At 53.3% G+C, this 20,060-nt stretch overlaps 1 protein-coding gene across 2 annotated transcripts in view; it reads left to right on the top strand.

Moving 5' to 3' along the window:
• Positions 1-18,927, top strand: part of PFKFB4 (6-phosphofructo-2-kinase/fructose-2,6-biphosphatase 4) — a 33,416-nt gene extending 14,489 nt beyond the window's left edge. For both annotated transcript variants that reach the window (XM_044253629.1, XM_044253628.1), the window contains exons 5-14: positions 1,976-2,050; positions 2,421-2,477; positions 3,202-3,323; positions 5,707-5,914; positions 6,499-6,645; positions 13,223-13,327; positions 14,907-15,036; positions 15,143-15,205; positions 16,110-16,174; positions 18,238-18,927. In XM_044253629.1, coding sequence (XP_044109564.1) covers positions 1,976-2,050; positions 2,421-2,477; positions 3,202-3,323; positions 5,707-5,914; positions 6,499-6,645; positions 13,223-13,327; positions 14,907-15,036; positions 15,143-15,205; positions 16,110-16,174; positions 18,238-18,297 — 1,032 coding nt within the window. In that variant the 3' untranslated portion in view covers positions 18,298-18,927. The remainder of the gene's footprint in view (positions 1-1,975; positions 2,051-2,420; positions 2,478-3,201; positions 3,324-5,706; positions 5,915-6,498; positions 6,646-13,222; positions 13,328-14,906; positions 15,037-15,142; positions 15,206-16,109; positions 16,175-18,237) is intronic.
• Positions 18,928-20,060: the final 1,133 nt, after the last annotated feature.

Below are 20,060 nucleotides of genomic sequence, written 5' to 3' on the forward strand. Positions count from 1 at the left end.
TTGGGGCTGCTCATGCCCTTTTCTCTGGGGAGAACTTGACGGCCTTGTGGTGGTCTTCTCCATTGTGCTGGGTCCCAGGGCCACCCTTTCTAATGTGAAACTCTTTTCTAACAGGTCAGGGAAAATGTCATAATGCTTTAATAAACCACCCCCACCAGTTTCTGACAGTTGACTTTCTGTTCCACTCCCAATTTTCTGAGCTGCTTTTTCGAGAACTCCTGGTGGTTTCATGCTAGACCTGAGCCCCAGTAATCTTTCTTTCTCTCCTGATTTCCTATCTCTGTCGCTTGTGTTCTTTTTTTTTTTTTTTTAATATTTTATTTATTTGACAGAGATCACAAGTAGGCAGAGAGGCAGGCAGAGAGGAAGGAGGAAGCAGGCTCCCTGCTGAGCAGAGAGCCCAATGCGGGGCTTGATCCCAGAACCCTGGGATGAAGGCAGAGGCTTTAACCCACTGAGCCACCCAGGTGCCCCTGTCGCTTGTGTTCTATTTTCAGGGAGACTTTCTTAACATTACTGTACAAGTATCCAGTTGAATTTTTTTTTTTAAAGATTTTATTTATTTATTTGTCAGAGACAGAGGGAGAGAGAGCAAGTGAGCACAGGCAGACAGAGAGGCAGGCAGAGGCAGAGGGAGAAGCAGGCTCCCTGCTGAGCAAGGAGCCTGATGTGGGGGCTCGATCCCAGGACCCTGGGACCATGACCTGAGCCGAAGGCAGCTGCTTAACCAACTGAGCCACCCAGGCATCCCTATCCAGTTGAATTTTTAAGGAATTTCTATGATCATATTTTAATCTCTAAATTCTACATTTCTTATCTTTGAGTGTTCCAGTTTTTTAGAGCTCTATTTCTGTTTCAGGGTTCTTAACAGTATTTTGTATCTCTCTTTAGATAATAAGTTGTAAGGGTTTTTTGTTGTTGTTGTTGTTTTTTGACATTTCTTTCTGTTCCCTGTCCCATCTTCATTTTTTTCACAGTTCGTTTTATTCTTTTCTATGTAGTCTCTGTTTTTCACGTTGAGGTTTTGCTGGAGCATCCCATGAGCACTGGTTGAATGCCCTCTTAAAAAAGTGATGCTCGGGACACCCAGTGGCTCAGTTGGTTGGGTGTGTCTGCCTTTGGCTCAGGTCATAATCCCAGGGTCCTGGGATAGAGCCCCATATCAGGCTCCTTGCTCTGTGGGGAGCCTGCTTCTTCCCCTGCCTGACACTCTCCCTGCTTGTGCTCACCTTCTCTCTCTCTCTGACAAATAAATAAGTAAAAAAAAATTTTTTTTTAAATGATGCCTTAAAACCTGGTTTTAGACATGCGAATGAATGGGTCACTCCTGAGGTCACTCCTGAATGGGTCACATGGACAGGTCCCAGCGTTTCACAAGGAGGCCCAGGCGGGTCAGCCTGGCTGGACAAGGCAGGGAGAGGGCCTGGGGCTCCACCTGCTCTTAGTTTCACCATCAGGCAGTCCCCCTGTTTCCACTGCACACTTGTCCCTTTTCTCAGAGACACCTGGGTCCTTTTCCTGATGCTCCCCATTCCATACAGGTGGGTGTGCTCTGCTGGCTGAGGGCTTGTGTTTGTTTTTCTCCGTTTCTCTAAGTTAGTCCCCAGAATTCTGCTAACATCTCTCCTGTTCTCTTTCTTCTTCTTTTCCCATCTTTGCGGAGTCTCAGGGTAGAGTGACGATAAACGGGGATTCCGCACTCCATGTTTAACTGGTTTTACAGGAAGTCCTGTTGGCCAGGCACGGACTGAGTGCCTGCCGGGAGCACAGGCACCCACTCCTTCCAGCTTCCTTGAGGCGTGTTCCTCAAGGAAGAGGAGGCCTGGCCCAGGCCCTGCAGAGACTGGCCAGGCAGGTGGCCTGGGCACCAGCTGGTCCCCGTGAGAAAAATGGTCCCTGTGCAGCTGCCGTTGGCTGGACTCCCACCTCCCCTGCTCTGGGGCCAGAGTCTGAGTTAACCCTGGTTTGGTCCTAGGTTTTTGATGCAACGAATACCACCCGAGAACGGAGAGCGACCATCTTTAATTTTGGGGAGCAGAATGGCTACAAGGTGAGGCGTCTTTGGTCCACCTCCTCGGTTGGGCTGTGCCACGTTCGGACCCCCCAGGTCCCTGTCACAGCCTCCTGATGTGTGCGGGGATCAGGCAGGTGGGCTTCTGGGTGGATGTGGGGTATAGGGGTTACTGTTTCCTCTCCGCCTGGGCTTTTCTTTCCAGGGAGGTGGGTGTCTTGTGGGAGGGTTCTGGGTAGGGTGGCACCTAGTTTGGTTTGGGGCTTCTCGAGCCTGTCCTCACCCCAGAAGAAGGGCCCTGGGGTCAGCCTGGCCTTCAGGGAGGTGGGAGCTCCGTGGAGCCAGGCCCAGTGTGTCCTGAATGTGTCTGTGGTTCCTTCCCTCCTGCCTGGCCTCGTCCTTGCTGTAGACCTTTTTTGTGGAGTCCATCTGCGTGGATCCCGAGGTCATAGCTGCTAACATCGTGGTGAGTGGTGTCTCTGACCTTGTGGGGGATCGTAGTGCAGCGGAGGTGGCGTGGGACAGCTAAGTCCATCTGTGGTTTTGGGCCAGTGCCTAGGCCGGCCTGGCTTTGGGCTTCTTGAACATTGGATGTGGCAGGGGAAGGCTGTACAACACCAGGTCAGGTGATCGGAGACTCTCCCATGCAGCGGGCCTTGTAGCTGGGGGGCGTGCACTCTTGCTCCCTCCTCTTGCCTTCCCCTCCCTTTCCCCATCGTCATTCCCTGGACAGTGGGAGAGGAGCTTCAGTCTCTGCAGGTAGGGAGTGGGGGGTAGGAAGCGATGTTTATATTTTGAAAGAGAAAGAGATTTGACTTCTCTCCCCTACACCCTATCTCCTTATCCAAGGAATGAACATCTGGGTTGGGGGAGATGGTTCAGTTGGGAAGGGGCTTCCAGGCCCTTCGCCCCTGTGGCCTCACCTCCCGCTGTGGCACAAAGATGAGGACTCCCCCCTTCAGCTGCCCTGTAGTAGTCTGCCAGCACTAGTGTGGAAATGAAGACCGGGGGACTGCTGGACTCTTCCTAATGGAAAAGTCTCCTAGGGTCGGCCTCCAGCCTCATGCCCCCATCCTTGTTCTGGCCTCTGACTCAGCATCCCCTCACCCCGCGCCCAGCATCCTCCTTGGTCTCTGGCCCTGCCTGGCCTCCAGCCCTCATGTGTCCTTGCTCTGTGCCTGGTCCGACAGCAAGTGAAACTGGGCAGCCCTGACTACGTGAACCACGACAGTGACGAGGCCACGGAAGATTTCATGCGGCGCATTGAGTGCTATGAGAACTCGTACGAGTCTCTGGATGAGGACCTGGACAGGTGAGTGAGGCGAGCACCGTGTTCTGCAGCTATGATGGGTGGTGGGCGGGGGTCCCGCTCGGCTGCCTCCTTGTGACTCGCTGGCGTGGTGGCTGAAGGGTGGCCCCAGCAGGCAGAGATGGTCTGGCCTTGTTTCTTCCCTTCAGGCAGAAATTGTGGGCCACGGGCGCCTGGGTGGCTCAGTGGATTAAGCCTCTGCCTTTGGCTCAGGTCATGATCCCAGGGTCCTGGGATCGAGCCCCACATCGGGCTCTCTGTTCAGCGGGGAGCCTGCTTCCCCCCCTCTCTCTGCCTGCTGCTCTGCCTACTTGTGATCACTGTCTGTCAAATTAATTAATTAATTAATTAATTAATAGATTGTGGGCCAGAGGTGACTTGCAGAACCCCTATTACCTTATGTGAGGCTCTGCAAGTCAGAATTTTCTGTTATTCCATTCGACTCTTGATCTCAGGGTCATAACTTCAAGCCCTGTATTGGGCATAGAGCTTGCTTAAAAAGAAAGGAAGGGGGACACCTGGGTGGCTCAGTGGGTTAAAGCCTCTGCCTTCGGCTCAGGTCATGGTCTCAGGGTCCTGGGATTGAGCCCCACATCGGGCTCTCTGCTCAGCGGGGAACCTGCTTCCTTCTCTCTCCCTGCCTACCTCTCTGACTACTTGTAATCTCTGTCTGTCAAATAAATAAATAAAATCTTTTTAAAAAAATAAAAAGAAAGGAGGGAGGGAGAAAGAAAGAAAAAAGGAAGAAAGAATTTTCTGCTCTTCTCTTATAAAATCAAGCCTAATTTCTGTGTGAAGGGCCTTCCCGCAGGGCATTTGCAAACATTTCATGTTCTGTGAGTGCACAGTTTGTGTTTTGAGGCGGTGGGGGTGGGGGGAGCGCCCAGATCCTGTCTACATACAGCTGGCAGTGGCCTGTGCTGGTTAGCTCCACAGACTCCTTCTGGAATGTCAAACCCAGCAAAAGTAAGTGTTGGGTGGGGAAGGGTCTTCACACCCGTAAGGGGCATGCAGTTAAGGCTTTTACAGTAGCAAACTCTATCTGTAAAGGGTCAGGTAGCAAATATTTTAGGCTTTGGGAACAGTCTCTGTTGAGCTATTTAACTCTGCCCTTGTAGTGCAAAGGAGACATAGACAATACGTCAATAAATGGGCATGACTCCCATTCCAATAAAACTTTATTTACAAAAACAGGCTGTGGGCCAAATTTGACTTGTTAGCCATAGTTCACCAGCTTCTGTGTAACAGCCTAGTGGGGGCCGGGGGTAAGTCAGTAACACTGAAGTCAGTAACACTGTGGCCCCTGGTAAAGTATTGCATAGTCACAGATCATAGCCAAGACACAGGCGACAGGGTAAGTTATGCAGCATTACCTGAACGTCTGGGATATAAACGTGGGCATGGGTCCTGTATAATCATATGAGAACATCTCGTGCGTACAAACCAGGGGGAACAGGCGCTTGGAAGAGAGATGATTTCTGGGCGTCTTTACGTAACAGTTCCTACACTGATTGAGTGTCTGTGGCCAGCTCAGGCCAGTCGGCACCCACTGCCTGGGCCTCTGTGGTTTTTTGTGTTTCTCCAGTCACCCCAAAACAGTGGTTCTTGTGGTTCTGTGACGTGACCGCACGAGAGGGGCTTAGTCAGATGGAGCGCTCCTGTCGGATTCCTCAGTTGATGCTGCTGCTGTTTTTATTGGTGTTTGTGTAACAACCCTAAACCTAAACCCAGGCCCTTGGGCCAGACAGTGAGAACTCAGCTAAGAACCTTCAGACGGCCTCCCCAGGCCAACCCAGAGCACGATGCCCGAGAAACCCCGCCTTTCCTCCTGCTGCCTCCCCAACACCCAGCAAACATAAACAGACGAGTGAGCGTGTTCTCCCAGCCACCCCGCTGCCCAGCCTGAGTGAGCAAGGGAAGCGGCTGAGCTGGGGTACAGGAGCAGGCTTCCTGGGGGAAGGAGAGGCAGGTCCAGGAGTGGCTGGCCAGGGGAGCGGAGGTGAAGAAGGTTTGCCAGCTACCCCAAGGTCAGGCCTGGAAAAAACTCTCTCTTCTTCACCTTACAGACTGTGCGTTAAGAGCTCAGAGGTAGGCAAGTGGGGCCTGGGGGCCACAGAGCTGGGGTGACAGCCACAATGTGTATGACTGACCCTTTTGATGTCACCTTTTGGAAACACAATAAGTGTTGAGCACCTCTCACGGGGTCTGTCTGGATGTCCCACGTGCTGTGTTGCTCCCTCCTCATCCCTTCACTTGCACACCCGCTGCCCGTCCCGTGTGTCACTCAAGCCTGTTGGTCCGGAGCACACAGCTGTGTGGCTGGCAGGCTGAGCCCTCGGGGTCGCAGTCACACTCACCTGTCTCTGTCGCCCTTCTCTCTGGAAAGGGATCTGTCCTACATCAAGATCATGGACGTGGGGCAGAGCTACGTGGTGAACCGCGTGGCCGACCACATCCAGAGCCGCATCGTGTACTACCTCATGAACATCCACGTGACCCCCCGCTCCATCTACCTCTGCCGACACGGGGAAAGCGAGCTCAACCTCAAGGGCCGGATTGGCGGGGACCCGGGCCTGTCCCCCCGGGGCAGGGAGGTCAGTGCATGTGTGTGCGCGTGCGCTGGCCTGCTCAGGGGTGGGTGGGGGGCCGTGGGCAGCTGGGTGCATGTATGCATGTGTTCAACGGGCCTGGCTCCAGCTCTCGTAGCTCATGTGTAATCAAGGTGGATGACCTTCATTCAGTCTGGAATGTTCCTATCATGTAGGGGAAGTCACCAAGCACCACACTTGGATCTCTGGCTTCCATGTGAGCTGTCACCAGCTGAGCCCCTTTCCTTGGAAAGGCATGCTGTTATGGGAGTGACCCAACTCCCTGCAATGCAGCTGATGGCTGCCCCGCAGTCTGGGGGAGATGCTCAGGCCTCTGTGGGGAGGCCATGTGGTCCGGGCCATCCGGTTGGGAGGTGGGCGATGGCGAGGGGCATAATGCTTCAAAGCTGGAATTCGGAACATCTGGTGAGAACGTGTAACGAGAGCGCTCGCGGGTGTGGGTGCTCGCAGGAGGTCAGTTCTCTGTTCTGAGGCTGGGTGGCATGATTCTGTTGTGCCCTATGGCTTTGTGGTCCTTTGAAGGGCTGCCTTGGGCCTGTGAGTCTGAATTTGTTTCTGATGCATTTCAGTTTGCCAGAAGTCTGGCCCAGTTCATCCGTGATCAGAACATAAAGGACCTGAAGGTCTGGACGAGCCAGATGAAGAGGACCATCCAGACAGCCGAGGCCCTGGGTGTGCCGTACGAGCAGTGGAAGGTCCTCAACGAGATCGACGCGGTAATCAGATGCCCTTTGCTGCCCTCCCAGTGCCCCCGCCCTCCACTGCTGGGTGCCCTCAGTGCCCGCGCTCTGCTGCGGGGTGCCCCCAATGCCTGCCCTCCACTGCTCAGTGCCCCCAGTGCACCCGCCTGCCGCTGCTGGATGCCCCCAGTGCCCCCGCCCTCTGCTGCTCGGTGCCCCCACCCTCCGCTGCAGTCCCTGCCCCTCCCTTGCCCGGCGTTCACTATCCCCATCTGCTCACCATCCCCACAGACCCTCACTGCCCCCACCCTCTGCCGCTCGGTGCTCCTGGGCTCAGCAGAGCTCAGCCAGGGCGACTGTGCCAAGGCCCTGGGGCAGCTCTCTCCTTCTCTTTCCTTCAGTTTTTAGGGATTGGATCCCCCCCGCCACTTTCCTTCTCTTGAATTTAACTATCTCGACCAACCAAAATTTCTTCTAGTGTTCCAACATAAGCCTTAAAAACCGATCTCCCCAGTTAACTCACTTACCTATAAGCACCCATCTGTCTTTCCCTGTTGATTTATTTCATCTACTTTTATATTAAGTATGATTTACAGTATCACACGATTTTAATTATGGTCGTTTTTTAGTCTGTTTCTTGGCCATTTGGGTATCTTTTGTGAGGTCTTTCGTTCTTTTTCTTCCCAGACTGGATTGTCTGCCCTGGTTTTTAGGAGTTCTTTATGAATTCTGGATACGCTCCCAATGTTTGACTGGGAGCTGGATGTTTTGGATGAACCGTGCTGGACATAATTTAGGCCCAGGTGAATGTTGCTCTCCCCAGAGGATTAACTTTCACTTTGGGCAGCCAGTTGGGGTGGGTTACCGTAGTCGACTCAGACATAGAGCAATTGCTAAGCTGCGTTTTGATCTTCGTAGAGGGCAATCAATGTTCAGGTCTTCCTCCTTCTCCTAGAATGTGGCCTGTAAGGTTCTGATGGGAAGCCTTGTGGGCCCAAGCTTCTGTTTCTGGCCCCTCAGCCCAACATGGCCGCCAGCTCGGCCAGGCTTCTGTCCACTCAGTCCCTACTTCCTGTTTGGCTTCTCCTCCTCCCCGCCTCACCCCGATTTTATTGAGATATGATCGGCGTGTAACAGTGTGTTACTTTTAGGTGCACAACACGAGGATTTGGTAGAGTTATAGATTACGAAATGACAAAAATAAGTTGTCTGTCAATGGCCATAGTTATTCATTTTTTATGTGTGTGTGAGGAGAACTTTTAAGATCTGATCTCTCAGCAACTTTCTTTCTTTTTTTTTTTTTTTAAGATTTTGTCTATTTATTTGAGAGAGAGTGAGAGAGCACGAGTGGTGGGGAGGAGAAGAGAGAGAAGCAGACTCCCCACTGAGCAGGGAACCCAATGCGGGACTCAATCCTGGGGCTCAGTGCCGGACCCCGGGATCATGATCTGAACCAAAGGTGGATGCTTAACTGACCAAGCCACCCAGGCGCCCCTCAGCAACTTTCAAATATACGACAAAGTATTGTTAATTACAGTCACCATGATGTATGTTATATCCCAAAAGCTTATTTATCTTTTTTTATGTATGTATAATCTAAGATTTTATTTATTTGTGTGTGTGTGTGAGAGAGAGCGAGAGAAAGAGGGAACAAGCAGGGGGAGCAGCAGGCAGAGGGAGAAGCAGGCTTCCTGCTTAGCAGAGAGACTGATGCGGGACTCAATCCCATGATCCCAGGATTGTGACCTGAGCTGAAAGCAGAAGCTTAACCAACTGAGCCACCCAGATGTCTCAAGACTTATTTATCTTATCACTGGAATTTTGTACCCTTGGACCACCTTCACCGATCTCCCTCACCCCCAGCTGGCAGTTAACCACTTTCAAAGCAACAGAACCCCAAAAAGGAGAAATGATGCCATGTACCAGGTTTCTATCTTTGGGCTTCCCTTTTCTCCAAGACCTCGGCCCCTCACGGCCTCTCCGCCTTGTTGCTCTATGATAATATCAAGCAGATTAATTTTTTTTTTTTTTCTGTCTGGCTTTTCCAGTTGCTCTCCCTGCAGGGCTGTTCTGAAACAGGCAAGGCCACCGTTGCCTGAAGTGCAGGCTGGTAATGAGAGCAGATTTGAACTGTAGAAAGGTCACCCCAGCTGGCGTAGAGAACCGGTTGTTGGGGGTGAGGAAGGGGGACAGGCTGGAGAAGGGAGACCAGTGAGAGGTGCCCTCAGTGGCACCTTTCCAGGTGACACTAGAATGGTAAGGTGACACCTGGAATGTGGCTAGCAGCCAAGCAAGAAAGAGGAGTGGAGGGATCTGCAGGCCCTTTACGCATTTATTCACCTATTTATGCCAGCCCGCCCTGTGGTCGGAACTGGACCAGGTGCAAGGAACCAACATGTAGGAAAGGGGAAAAAAGTGATAACAGCGAAGAAGACAAGCGTCCAGAACCATTCTGGGTTTCCGGCCCCTGGGAGGGGTTCTGGGTCACGTGAGGGCAGGAACTGAGTCTTCCTTGTGTCCAACACGGTAGGGACTCACTAAACATTTATCTACTGAGTGGAAGGAGGGAGTTTGGGGGAGAACTGGTGAGCTCTTGAAAAGGGTAAGCACTTTTTGTGACCCTCCTGTAGCTCCTTTGACCACCTTGTAGGCTCCCATCAGCTGGGACTGCTGGGAGTCATGGAGGCCGGCGGCCATGTTTCCACCGGGGCGCGCCCTGCAGGGACTCAGTCCCGGCTCTAACACTGGGCTTCACACAGAAGCCTTAGGCCACCCCAGTTGTTTCTTTTATTCCCTTTGTAGTTAATCTGATTATTTTCCTAGATGCTGGTGAATTCTCTTCTCTATCTTTCCAGTTTTCCTAATATCTGTGATCGAGTCATCATTCTTCTGTGTTTATCTTTGTTCTTTTCCTGGGTTCTGATAAACAGCCTTGGGCTAGCCTTCTGTTTCAACACTGGGGTGTGTTTTTTTTTTCCTTAGTTCAGTCCACAATTCACGGCCTTATCTGTTTCTTTCTTTCTTTCTTTTTAAATACCATCTTTATTGAGAAATAATTCACATACCATCTGGTTCACCTACCTAACGCGTACAATTCAGTGGTTCTTAGTATAGTCACACAGCTCTGCAACCACAACCACAATTAATCTCAAACATTGCATTGCTCCAAAAAGCAACCCTGACCCCATCCCTCCATTTCCTTTCAATTCCTCCCCCCAGCTGGAGGCTACCACTCATCTGTTCTGTGTCTTCGTGGACTGGCCTAGTGGGGATATTTCATATAAATGGAATCATACACTATGCGATTTTTTGTGTGTGTGACTTAGTGTTTTTTTTCTTTCACTTAGCATGTTTTCAAGGTCCATGTGTGTGGTAGCAAGTGTCTGAGCTTCATCCCGTTATGTTGTCCCATATCCTGTTGGACGGATATACCCCATACAACATATCCAGTCCTCAGCTGATGGGCTTTTGGGGGATATGCATTTGGGGGCTCCTAGGAATGATGTTGCTGTGAACATTCGTGTGCAGCCTTTTGTGTGGACACATTGTCCTTTCTCTTGGGCGTATACGGAGGAGTGGAATTGCGGGCCCACATGGTAAACTCTGTATTTAACCTTGCGGAAAACTGCCAGGCCGCAGCCTTGTATGTTCCCACCAGCAGTGCCTGAGGGGTGTGATTTCTCTGCATCCTTACCAACTCTTGCTATCATCTGCCTTTTTTTTAAAAAATAACCTACCAACAGTAGAACATCCTTCAGCAAGCTCTCTGCCATTTTCTAACAAAGATCGCCTTTTCTTTAGTGTCCAGTAAATTACCATTTCCATTTCCTTCTGAGGCCTCACCAGAAGTACCTTTCACATTCATATTCTTTTTCTTTTTTCTTTTTTTAAAATATTTATTTATTTATTTGAGAGAGAGAGAGAGCATGAGTGAGGGCAGTGGGGCAGAGGAAGAGGGAGAGAGAGAATCTCAGGCAGATTCCCCGCTGAGCGTGGAACCCGGTATGGGGCGCGATCTCAGGACCCCGAGATCATGACCTTAGCTGAAGTCTCCAGTTGGCTGCTTAACCAATGGACCCTCCCAGGTTCCCAGAAATCCCAGAAATACGAACCCCAACGTTTGTATTTCTATTATGCTCGTGAGGATATATGTATTTCTAAGATGATAGAAGCTCTCTCTACCATGCTTCACTTCCATCTGAGCCTTTACTAGAATCACTATCAATGCCCATATTTTTTTTTAAAGATTTTATTTATTTATTTGACAGAGATCGTAAGTGGGCAGAGAGGCAGGCAGAGAGAGAGGAAGGGAAACAGGCTCCCTGCTGAGCAGAGAGCCCAATGTGGGGCTCAATCCCAGGACTCTGGAATCATGACCTGAGCCGAAGGCAGAGGCTTTAACCCACTGAGCCACCCAGGCGCCCCCTCAATGCCCATATTTTTGCCATAGTATCTGGTGCTTGCCAACAGCCCTCGGCATTCCTTAATTTACAGCTGCAATCTCTGTCCTCGCATGGCCCTCTTCCCTGTGTGTGTCTCTCTGTGTCTTCACTTGGTCATCTTGAAAGGACGTCTAGTCAGTGGACTGGGGCCCACTCTTGGTGACCTCATTTACTTGGTTACATCTGAAAAGACTCTTTTTCTTTTTTTAAGATTTTATTTATTGACAGACAGAGATCACAAGTAGGCAGGGAGGCAGGCAGAGAGAGTGGAGGAAGCAGGCTCCCCACTGAGCAGAGAGCCTGATGCGGGGCTCAGTCCCAGGACCCTGAGATCATGACCTGAGCTGAAGACAGAGGCTTTAACCCACTGAGCCACCCAGGTGCCCCATTCTTTTTCTTTCTTTCTTTTTTTTTTTAAAGATTTTATTTGTTTTAGGGGTGCCTGGGTGGCTCAGTTGGTTAACGTATGCCTTCAGCTCAGGTCACGATCCTGGGGTCCTGGGATCAAGCCCTGGGTCAGGCTCCCTGCGCAGAGGCAAGTCTGCTTTTCCCTCTCCCTCAGCCACTCGTCCTCTTGTGCTCTCTCGCTCTCTGTCAAATAAATATATAAAATCTTTTTTAAAATGTGTTTTATTTCTTTTAGAAAGAGAGTGAGAGAGCACGTGTGAGCTGGGGGAGGAGCAGAGGAAAGGGGAGACACAGAATCTCAAGCAGACTCTGCACTGAGTACAGAGCCCGACACAGGGCTCAGTCTCACAACCCTGAGATCATGGCCTGAGCCAAAATCAAGAGTCCAATACTCGGGACGCCTGGGTGGCTCAGTTGGTTAAGCAGCTGCCTTCGGTTCAGGTCATGATCCCAGCATCCTGGGATCAAGTCCCACATCGGGCTCCTTGGTCAGCAGGGAGCCTGCTTCTCCCTCTGCCTCTAGCCTGCCATTCTGTCTGCCTGTGCTTTCTTTCTCTCTCTCTAACAAATAAATAAATAAAATCTTTTTTTAAAAAAAGAGTCCAATACTCAACTGATTGAGCCACCCAGATGCCCCCAAACCCTACTTCTAAATAAGGTCACGCTCACAGGTACCATGCATTAGGACTTGATGGTCTCTTTCACGAAGGGCACATCTGACTCAACAAAGATGGTTTGTCTTTCTCGGAATTTTCTTATTTCACATAAGTTATCTCATTTGTTGGCACAGAGTTGTTCACAGTAGCCCCTTAGAGTCTGTTCTCATTCTGGAAGCTTGGTAGTCCTGTTCCTCTGTGATGCCTGATCATAGTGACTGGAGCTTTTTCTCTTGTCAATCTATGGTTTGTGAATTCTGTTCATCTTATCAGGGAACCCACTTCTGCTTCCATTGTTTTTCTCTGTCTTCTGTTTTCTGTTACGTTCCTTTCTGCTCTGGTCTTTATTACTTCCTTCCTTCCGCTTGCTCTGCCTTTAGCCTGCTCTTCTTTTTCCCAGTATCTTAAGGTGGAAGATCAGATTATTGATTTGAGATCTTTCTTCTTTTTTTTTTTCCCCCCCATACAGACATTTATAACTAAAAGTTTTTCTCTTGGCCTTTCCTTCTTAATAGACACCTTTGCCCCAAGGCTTGGCCTAGAAAACAACTTAGAACAAAGGCAGAGGCCAGCAACTTTTTATTAGAACATTTTATGGCTTCTTCCCCTCTTGGGGCCCTTAAACCACACTTATTGTGTTGAGAACCAGTGTTCTTTGCTGGATTTTTTTCTTAAAAATAGCATTTATAGAAGGTAATCTACACTATGTGTGAGTGTGTGTGTGTGTGTCGAAGGATAGAAGTGAAATCTTGCTTTATGGCTTGTACGACAGTCCATAACTCAGAATACATATTTCTACAGCACAGAGAACAAAAGACACAAGGAAAGACACATAGTTAACATTCCTGTTTTTTTTATGGCGTAAACTGGATGGATGAAAAAGACTGTTGTGGTAGCTCTTTACAGACGAGGGGCTGCCCCTTGGTCAGTGTCCCCACAAGCCTGCTCTTTCCAGAGGGATTCTAAGCTCCAAGCTGGGAGAGCCCCCGTAGCCCAGGAAATGCCCCGTAAACCTGGTCCCCTCTGCCTGCCCTCCCCCGCGTCCCCGACACAGGGCTGATCCCCGGACCTGGCATGGGAGATGTGACGACTTTCGTATCTCCTTAGGGTGTCTGTGAGGAGATGACCTACGAAGAAATTCAAGATCATTATCCATTGGAATTTGCCCTGCGGGACCAGGACAAGTACCGGTACCGGTACCCCAAGGGGGAGGTAGGTGGGATATGGGGGCTTAGCCCCAGCTGCCCCCTGCCGTCTGCCCCAAGGCCCCTGGGGGACTCTGGAGGCTGCGTGGGCAGCAGGTGGGGCGTGACCTCAGAACTTGGCCAGGCTGGGTTTGTGTGTCATCTATGCCACTTCCCTTCCATGGTACCCAGGCCACGGTCCCCACCCACCTTCGGCGGTAGATGGACATGGCTGCACGGGACTCCCAACTCTGAGACTCATTAGATTCCTACTCTCCGATGTTCCACATCTTTGCCTTTCCCCTTCCCCAGGGTATCACAGGGATCATGCATGCCTTCCCCATGACTCCAGACACAGGGCCCTGAATACAGGCTAGGAAGACCTTCCTCAGTTGAGTCGTGGCCACAAGAAGCCATGTGCTCAGACACCTTCCTTCAGACTGGCTCCTGCCTCAGCCCAGGGCCCAGGTCAGAAGTCGGTCACCTTTGACTTGGGTATCTCCCACTTCCGGGAGGTGGCCTGGGACAGTGGCCAGATAAAGATACCCCTACAGACGCTCACATATGTACGCACATACGTGGACAGCTGCAGAAGCTGCCCCCCACCCCAGGTGCCAGGCTCTTGGCCCCCCTTGCTAGACTATCTTCAGGAAAAGTAAGGCTCCGGGGAGCATTAATTATTCCCTACATCGTACTGTGAAGCAAAGCTCAGATTTAAAACTAACCCAGATAACCATAGAAAGAAGCAAAGCAGTTGCCTGTTCAGAGTTGAGAATACAGCAGGAGAAATAGGAAAATTACAGTTACTAGGATCTAGGATTCCCCAGGAACTAGGGGCATTGCTCCCTGTCAGCCTGGTCGGGGCGGGGGGGCGGAGAGGGGCACTTCCGGCTCCAGCTTAAGGCTGTGTTTTGAATGTTTTGAAGGCCTGCTCAGTGTGTGCAAAGAGGGCTTGATCTCCAGGGGAAGTCTGTACACCTTAGGGCCCACAGGTTGGTCCAAGGGCTCCCTCATAGGCTACCTCACAGCACCCAGGGGAGGCCCAGGGCACTTCGGCCATGAGGATCTTTGTTCCTGGGCCTTCAGGCATGCTGATGGGTCATGTTCCAGAAAGTTCTGGGGGTCTTTGCTCCTCCCACCCCCATGGTTCTCTCTGTGTGTTCCATTTGCCGTGGGCTGGAAGGACGCTGCATCTCTACTCCCAGTCCTACTTTCCAGCAGCTGGGGGTTCCCCTGGGGTCCCTGTGGGTAGGCAGGGAGATGGCCCCCTTTGGCTGGCAGCCTGAGGCCCAGCCCGGCCCTCCAGTCCTGCTGGGACCTGGCCCTGGGCTAGAGGATGCATTCTCTTTCCCAGACTGCCAGTTCTTCTCCCCTCCCAGCTTCCCTCTCAAAGCTGGACATCTCACTGTCCTATAGTGACAGGCCCTAGCCCGGAGCTGCCGACCCCCCCTGCCCATGCCCCCGGGGTGCCAGGCTGGAGGATATCTAGCCATAGCCTCCCCGAACTTTGAGGGTCCTGGGAGGGAGGAGGTAGCCTGCTACCAAGAACATTTCCATCACTACCGCTGGAGCAGGGCCTGAGGGACCCTTCCTGCTTGTCCTTGTAGTCCTACGAGGACCTGGTCCAGCGCCTCGAGCCTGTCATCATGGAGCTGGAGAGGCAAGAGAATGTGCTGGTCATCTGTCACCAGGCCGTGATGCGCTGTCTCCTGGCCTACTTCCTTGATAAGGCGGCAGGTACGGGCCGGCCCCCAGGGAGGTGGGGTGTGTATATGTGCGAGAGACAGAGGGACTGTTATGTGAGCGTCCCTGGTGTGCCAGCCCTGCCCATCTGTGTCCACAGAGCAGCTGCCCTACCTCAAGTGTCCACTGCACACCGTCCTGAAGCTGACCCCTGTGGCTTACGGTAAGGAAGCTTCTGGAACACTGGCCTGCTTGCCAGACACTGGCTTTCCACGGGGCTCCATGATGTTTCTACAGATCCCTTGAAAATCCCCTTAGGGGCTTAGGGACTCATTCTTCCTCTGTCTACTGTCTACTCACTGCCTTTCCCAGTTTCCTTTTTTTTTTTTTGGTTTTAATTTCTGTGGCCACTTGAGCCTTTCCAGCGATCCTTAACCATCATCCGCCCGCATGACGGGCTTTTCTGTTTGTTTCTGAAACCCCGACGGCTCCCAGGACCTGGGCCTTAAAATATTCAGAGTATCTTGAGGGCGGACTCATTTGAGCCCCACCTCTGCCTTTCATTATGCCTGCAAGGGACTTCAGGCCACCTCCTAAGCTCCTGGGTCTCAGCTCGTCACCTTGAGCACATGCTACGAGGCACCCCCCAGGGGGTCGTGTCCTTGGGAGAACGACCAGAAAGCCCAGCGACAGCTGATGTCCGGCCCCTGTGTGCCCATCCCCCCCGTGCCCATTGCACAGAGCCCCTGGTGTGATGTGGATTTGGCCTTGTGTTTGTGGCTTGGTGTATGAATGGTTCAGGGGCCCTGGAGGCTCACGGATCGGTAACATGTGGAGCTCAGGCCTGGGGCTGTTTAGACGGCTCTGCCCTGGCAGTGGACAGCTCATGTCCTCAGTGAAGCCCTCCTGGGTGTCTGGGCTTCTCACCAAGGCTGCACATGATAAACACAGGACTGAGGTGTGCCTCGTCCTTCCTCGCGTGCTCCCCAAAGCTGCCTCAGGTGGGAGGACTAGGTGAGGCTGAGAATGGCTGCCTGTTCTCTGATACCCAGGGCTCCCACCCGAGAGAAGCCTCTACCCTCTACGGCTCCAGGAGGGGAAATGGATTTACATCTTCCCTTTGGCAGGTTGTAAAGTGGAGTCCATATTCCTGAATGTGATGGCTGTGAACACGCACCGGGACAGGCCTCAGGTAGCAGCAGGGTTACGGCTGGGGTGGTGAGCTTATTCCCAGGGGTATCCAGATACAGCATCTCCCAGGCCCAGGGCCAGCTGGGGTGCCTGCCAGAGAGAACTTGAGTTCTGTGCCAAGCCTGCTGTCTTGTTGTCAGGGCAAGGTCATGGCTCTGGACCAGGCCTTCCCAAGGGGGCTGCCCTGGGAGTGGGGAAGTCCCTGGAGCTGGGCCACCAGGGTAGGAAGTGCCTGACCCAGCACTTCCCAGCAGCCCTACCATAGAGGTCTGAGCCAGCGGGAGAGGGAGCCTCAGCTGGGAAAGAAGCAGGAGGCCTACAAGGGGACAGGTGGAGATTCTTCCACGATCCCCTCTAAGTTCAGGCCTCATGGGCATCCTTTCCAACTTCAAGCACCTTTAAAAACTAAAATGGTATGTGCTTTTTGTTGGGGAAAGGGCTCTACAGGTTTAAGAGTGTGTTTGGTGCTGGATAGAGATGGTCCTGCTACAGAGCGGTTCATGACCCTATGTTCCCCCAGTGCCTTGTTTAAGATAGAAGCGCCTCGAACCATTGCCTAGAACCCCTTTCCATGTCCATGGGAGGTCTCTCTGCCACATTGCTTACCTCTTCCACTGAGGCCAAGGGCTGGACTGGCCCTTCTGGATCCCATTCCCGGAGTCGGGTGCACCAAGAAGGCTCCTGGGGTCTCCGTTGTGTCTGCTGCCCCCCATAAGGGGGTATGGGGGGCTCTGGGTCCCTGCCAAAAGTGCACAACTTGGGCTGCTCACCTGCAGCCCCTTGGCTTTGATCCCCACTGGCAGAGATGTGTAGATATTCTTAAGGTGCTGCCCCCTCACTGGGACCATCCACCGTGCCGGCCTCTTCCCTGTTTGTCCTGAGACTCTGCTGCAGGCCCCCTCTGGCCCCCATAGGTCACTGGGGAAGGCATGTCCTAACAGGTGTCCTTTGTGTTGAGGGAAGTCCAGAAGGCGGTGGGCCCTCTCTGACAGGGTGATGGTAAGAGAAGCCCCTGGACCTGGCAGGCACTGGGGGCTGAACATCTATAGGGTGGGACCCATAGGTTCCCTGGCAGCCCCTTTGCCCTCCTCTGCATGCTGGCTTCCAAGAGGCCAACTTCCACTGACCACAGGTTCCCTTTAGATGGCAGGATTTCCGGGCCCTAGCCCATTCTTGGGAGCAAACTGAGATGGGAAAGGGGCCCCCAAGAAGCCTGCCCCATCCTGCATCAGAGTCACACCTGTCCCTCCCCTTGCAGTGGCTGGTTCAGCAAACCCAGAGGTGGGCCCCTGGGGGCCATTTCTTCTTCCCTGTGAGTCCGGGCGCATCACGGTGGCCTCAGGTGACCTGCTTCAGCAGGTGCTGGTTGTGAGGGCCCACAATCAAGAAGATGGGCCACCAGGATTGGGGGACTCATAGGACCGTCTCATGGAGCTGAGGAAAGTGTCAGGCCCCGTATCCCTCAGGCCTGAGCCCCGCAGGCCATGGAAGGGGCTGGTCTTTGTGGCTGGGTGAGGCCCGTCTGTAGCTGCCAGCTTCGGAGGTCCAGGGCACCCTGCGCCCCGGCGCTGAGAGGGCAGAGCAGGCCGCAGACGAGGAGGGGTACGCAGGCTCCTGGGGCCTTATCAGACACCTGCCCACCAAGACTTAGACCAGGAGGTGGGCACCCCCAGGAGTGGGGTGCCCTTCCCTGCCCCCACTGGTGAGGATTTGAGCCCCCAGCCACTGTTCCCTCCCAGTTGTCTCACATCTGAGGCAGGAGGTGGGATGGCCTCGTTCTGGGCACTGCCGGTCCCGTGAGCGAGGAGCCAGCAGGACCCAAGCACCTTCCTCCCCTGCCTTTGACTTCTTGTGCTGGTCCACCCAGTCACCTGTGGAGAGGCTCCTGGGCACCTCGCTCTTAGGGAAGTTTGGGGGTTGGAGTCCAACAGCCAGGGCTCTGGGAGGGGGAGTATGTGAACCCAGAAGACTGCAGTGATGAGTAAAGTAGACAGCAGGACAGCGGGTGTCCATCTGTTCTGGCCACAGAGTGAACGTTCTGTGTTTTGTGTGTGTGTTTTGCAGAATGTAGACATCTCGAGGCCACCGGAGGAAGCCCTCGTCACGGTCCCTGCTCACCAGTGACCGTGTCTCCTCCACTGCCACCCCCAGGCAGATATTGAGCTCTGCAGGTGCGGTCATGACAGGCCCCCTGGCCCGTGTGACAGTTTCTCTGCTGGAACATCCCAGAGGCCATGCACTGGTCCCCCTGATTCCTCATCGATGGTGACAGGGTTAGGCGCCGTGCCCGATGGGCTGCTGTAAAGCTTTGGCCAGACTGGATCTGCCCCGGGGGTGCCCCTTCCGTCCTGCCCCGCCGGGAACCGGAGAGCCGCCGAGGCCCGGCCGGCGTGTCGGAGCCGCTCGTGAACGCCGTGGGCTCACTTCAGCAAAAGCCCGCAGGGGGTGCGGCCCTTGTGGTCCCCCTTCTTGACCGTGCATACGCTGGAACATTTGGGGGAGCTGGCAGCCCAAGCCACCCCTGCCCCATGGCTGTCCCGGTGAAAGGACATGAAGTCGGGGTGGTCATGTGAACTCCCTTTCCTGTGCCGACCCAGGTGCTCGAGGAAGAGGCTGCCATCCCGCCTCTCCGTCCCTTACTGTGCCCCCCTTGCTACCTCTGCCCGTCACCGCTGTGTCTACACAGGAGCGGAGCCTAGTGGCCGAGAAATGCATTTGCTGTGAACCATTCAGAGAAACAAGCCTGTCCTGGCATTCGCTGCCCTCCGCCTGTGAGACCGAGCAGGGGACCGGCAGGAAGGTGGGGGGGCACCCTGCCCAGGGGAGGATTTTCCCAGCATGGCACAGCTTCGGCTTCCCGTGTGTGGGAGCCTGGTGTGAGAACCACACCGGGGGGCTGCCATCTGTCATACACCCCTGAGTTCCTTTGGGCCCAGGGAGGCAGGCTGGCCAGGGGGTCCTGGCTCCACCTTGTCTCTGGGCAGGAGGCATGGCTGGCAAGTTGAGAAGCTGCGTGAGGGGGTGTCTGGATCTGTAGTCGGAGGCCCTGCTGTCCACAAGTGGGTCCTGGTCTGGGATTCTGAGCCCACATTGTACCTGGAAACTTCCTGGCAGAATAGCCCATCTTTCCCAGCCTCCTGGGGCTTTGTAGCCTGTAGGTACCACCTGCCACTGAGGGGGAACCTGTGCCCCCGCCCCGGCTGGTCATCTCAGCCTTGTGCACTGCAGTGGCCGTGGACAGACCTGGTGGAGGGCTGGGGCAGGAGCTTCTGGACTTACGACTGCCAGAGCCCCTAGCCCTGAAGTCAGGACCAGAGGACCATGCCACTGCCTTTGGGACATGGGGACCACAGTCCTTGTTTCCATGTCCCCCAGAGTTTCGATGACTTGGTCACTTGGACATGCTTGCTTATTGGCCTTGGTGGGTCTCTTTGGTTGGCACCACGTACGTTGAGATGTCCCCACCTCTCCAGGACCAGCTGGCCGAGGCACGACCAGCGAGGCACAACCAGCGAGGGCAGTCGGGAGCTGCTGGACCCAGAGTGTTACGAGGACTGGGATTGGGCAGAGGGAAGTCTGGGGGCATGGCATCGCTTGGGGCAGACCCCTCTGCCTCTGCCTGGAGTGTTCTCTGCATGGGCAGCCACCCACTGGTTGGCTGCCAGGTTTTATCCATGACGGTTCTCGTGTCAAAACATTTGTGTTGAAGACACATGTGCTTGTGTCAAAGACATTTTCCCATTCTCCCTGGAATGGGTGATGGTTGGTGGATCTCAGCTGCACATCACACTGTGTCCAGCATTCTTTGCAATAAATACTTAAAGAAAAAATTGGGGCGCCTGGCTGGCTCAGTCAGTAGAGCATGTGACTCTTGATCTCCAGGTTGT

This window comes from Neovison vison, chromosome 6, assembly GCF_020171115.1.
Source record: "Neovison vison isolate M4711 chromosome 6, ASM_NN_V1, whole genome shotgun sequence".
NCBI lineage: Eukaryota > Metazoa > Chordata > Mammalia > Carnivora > Mustelidae > Neogale > Neogale vison.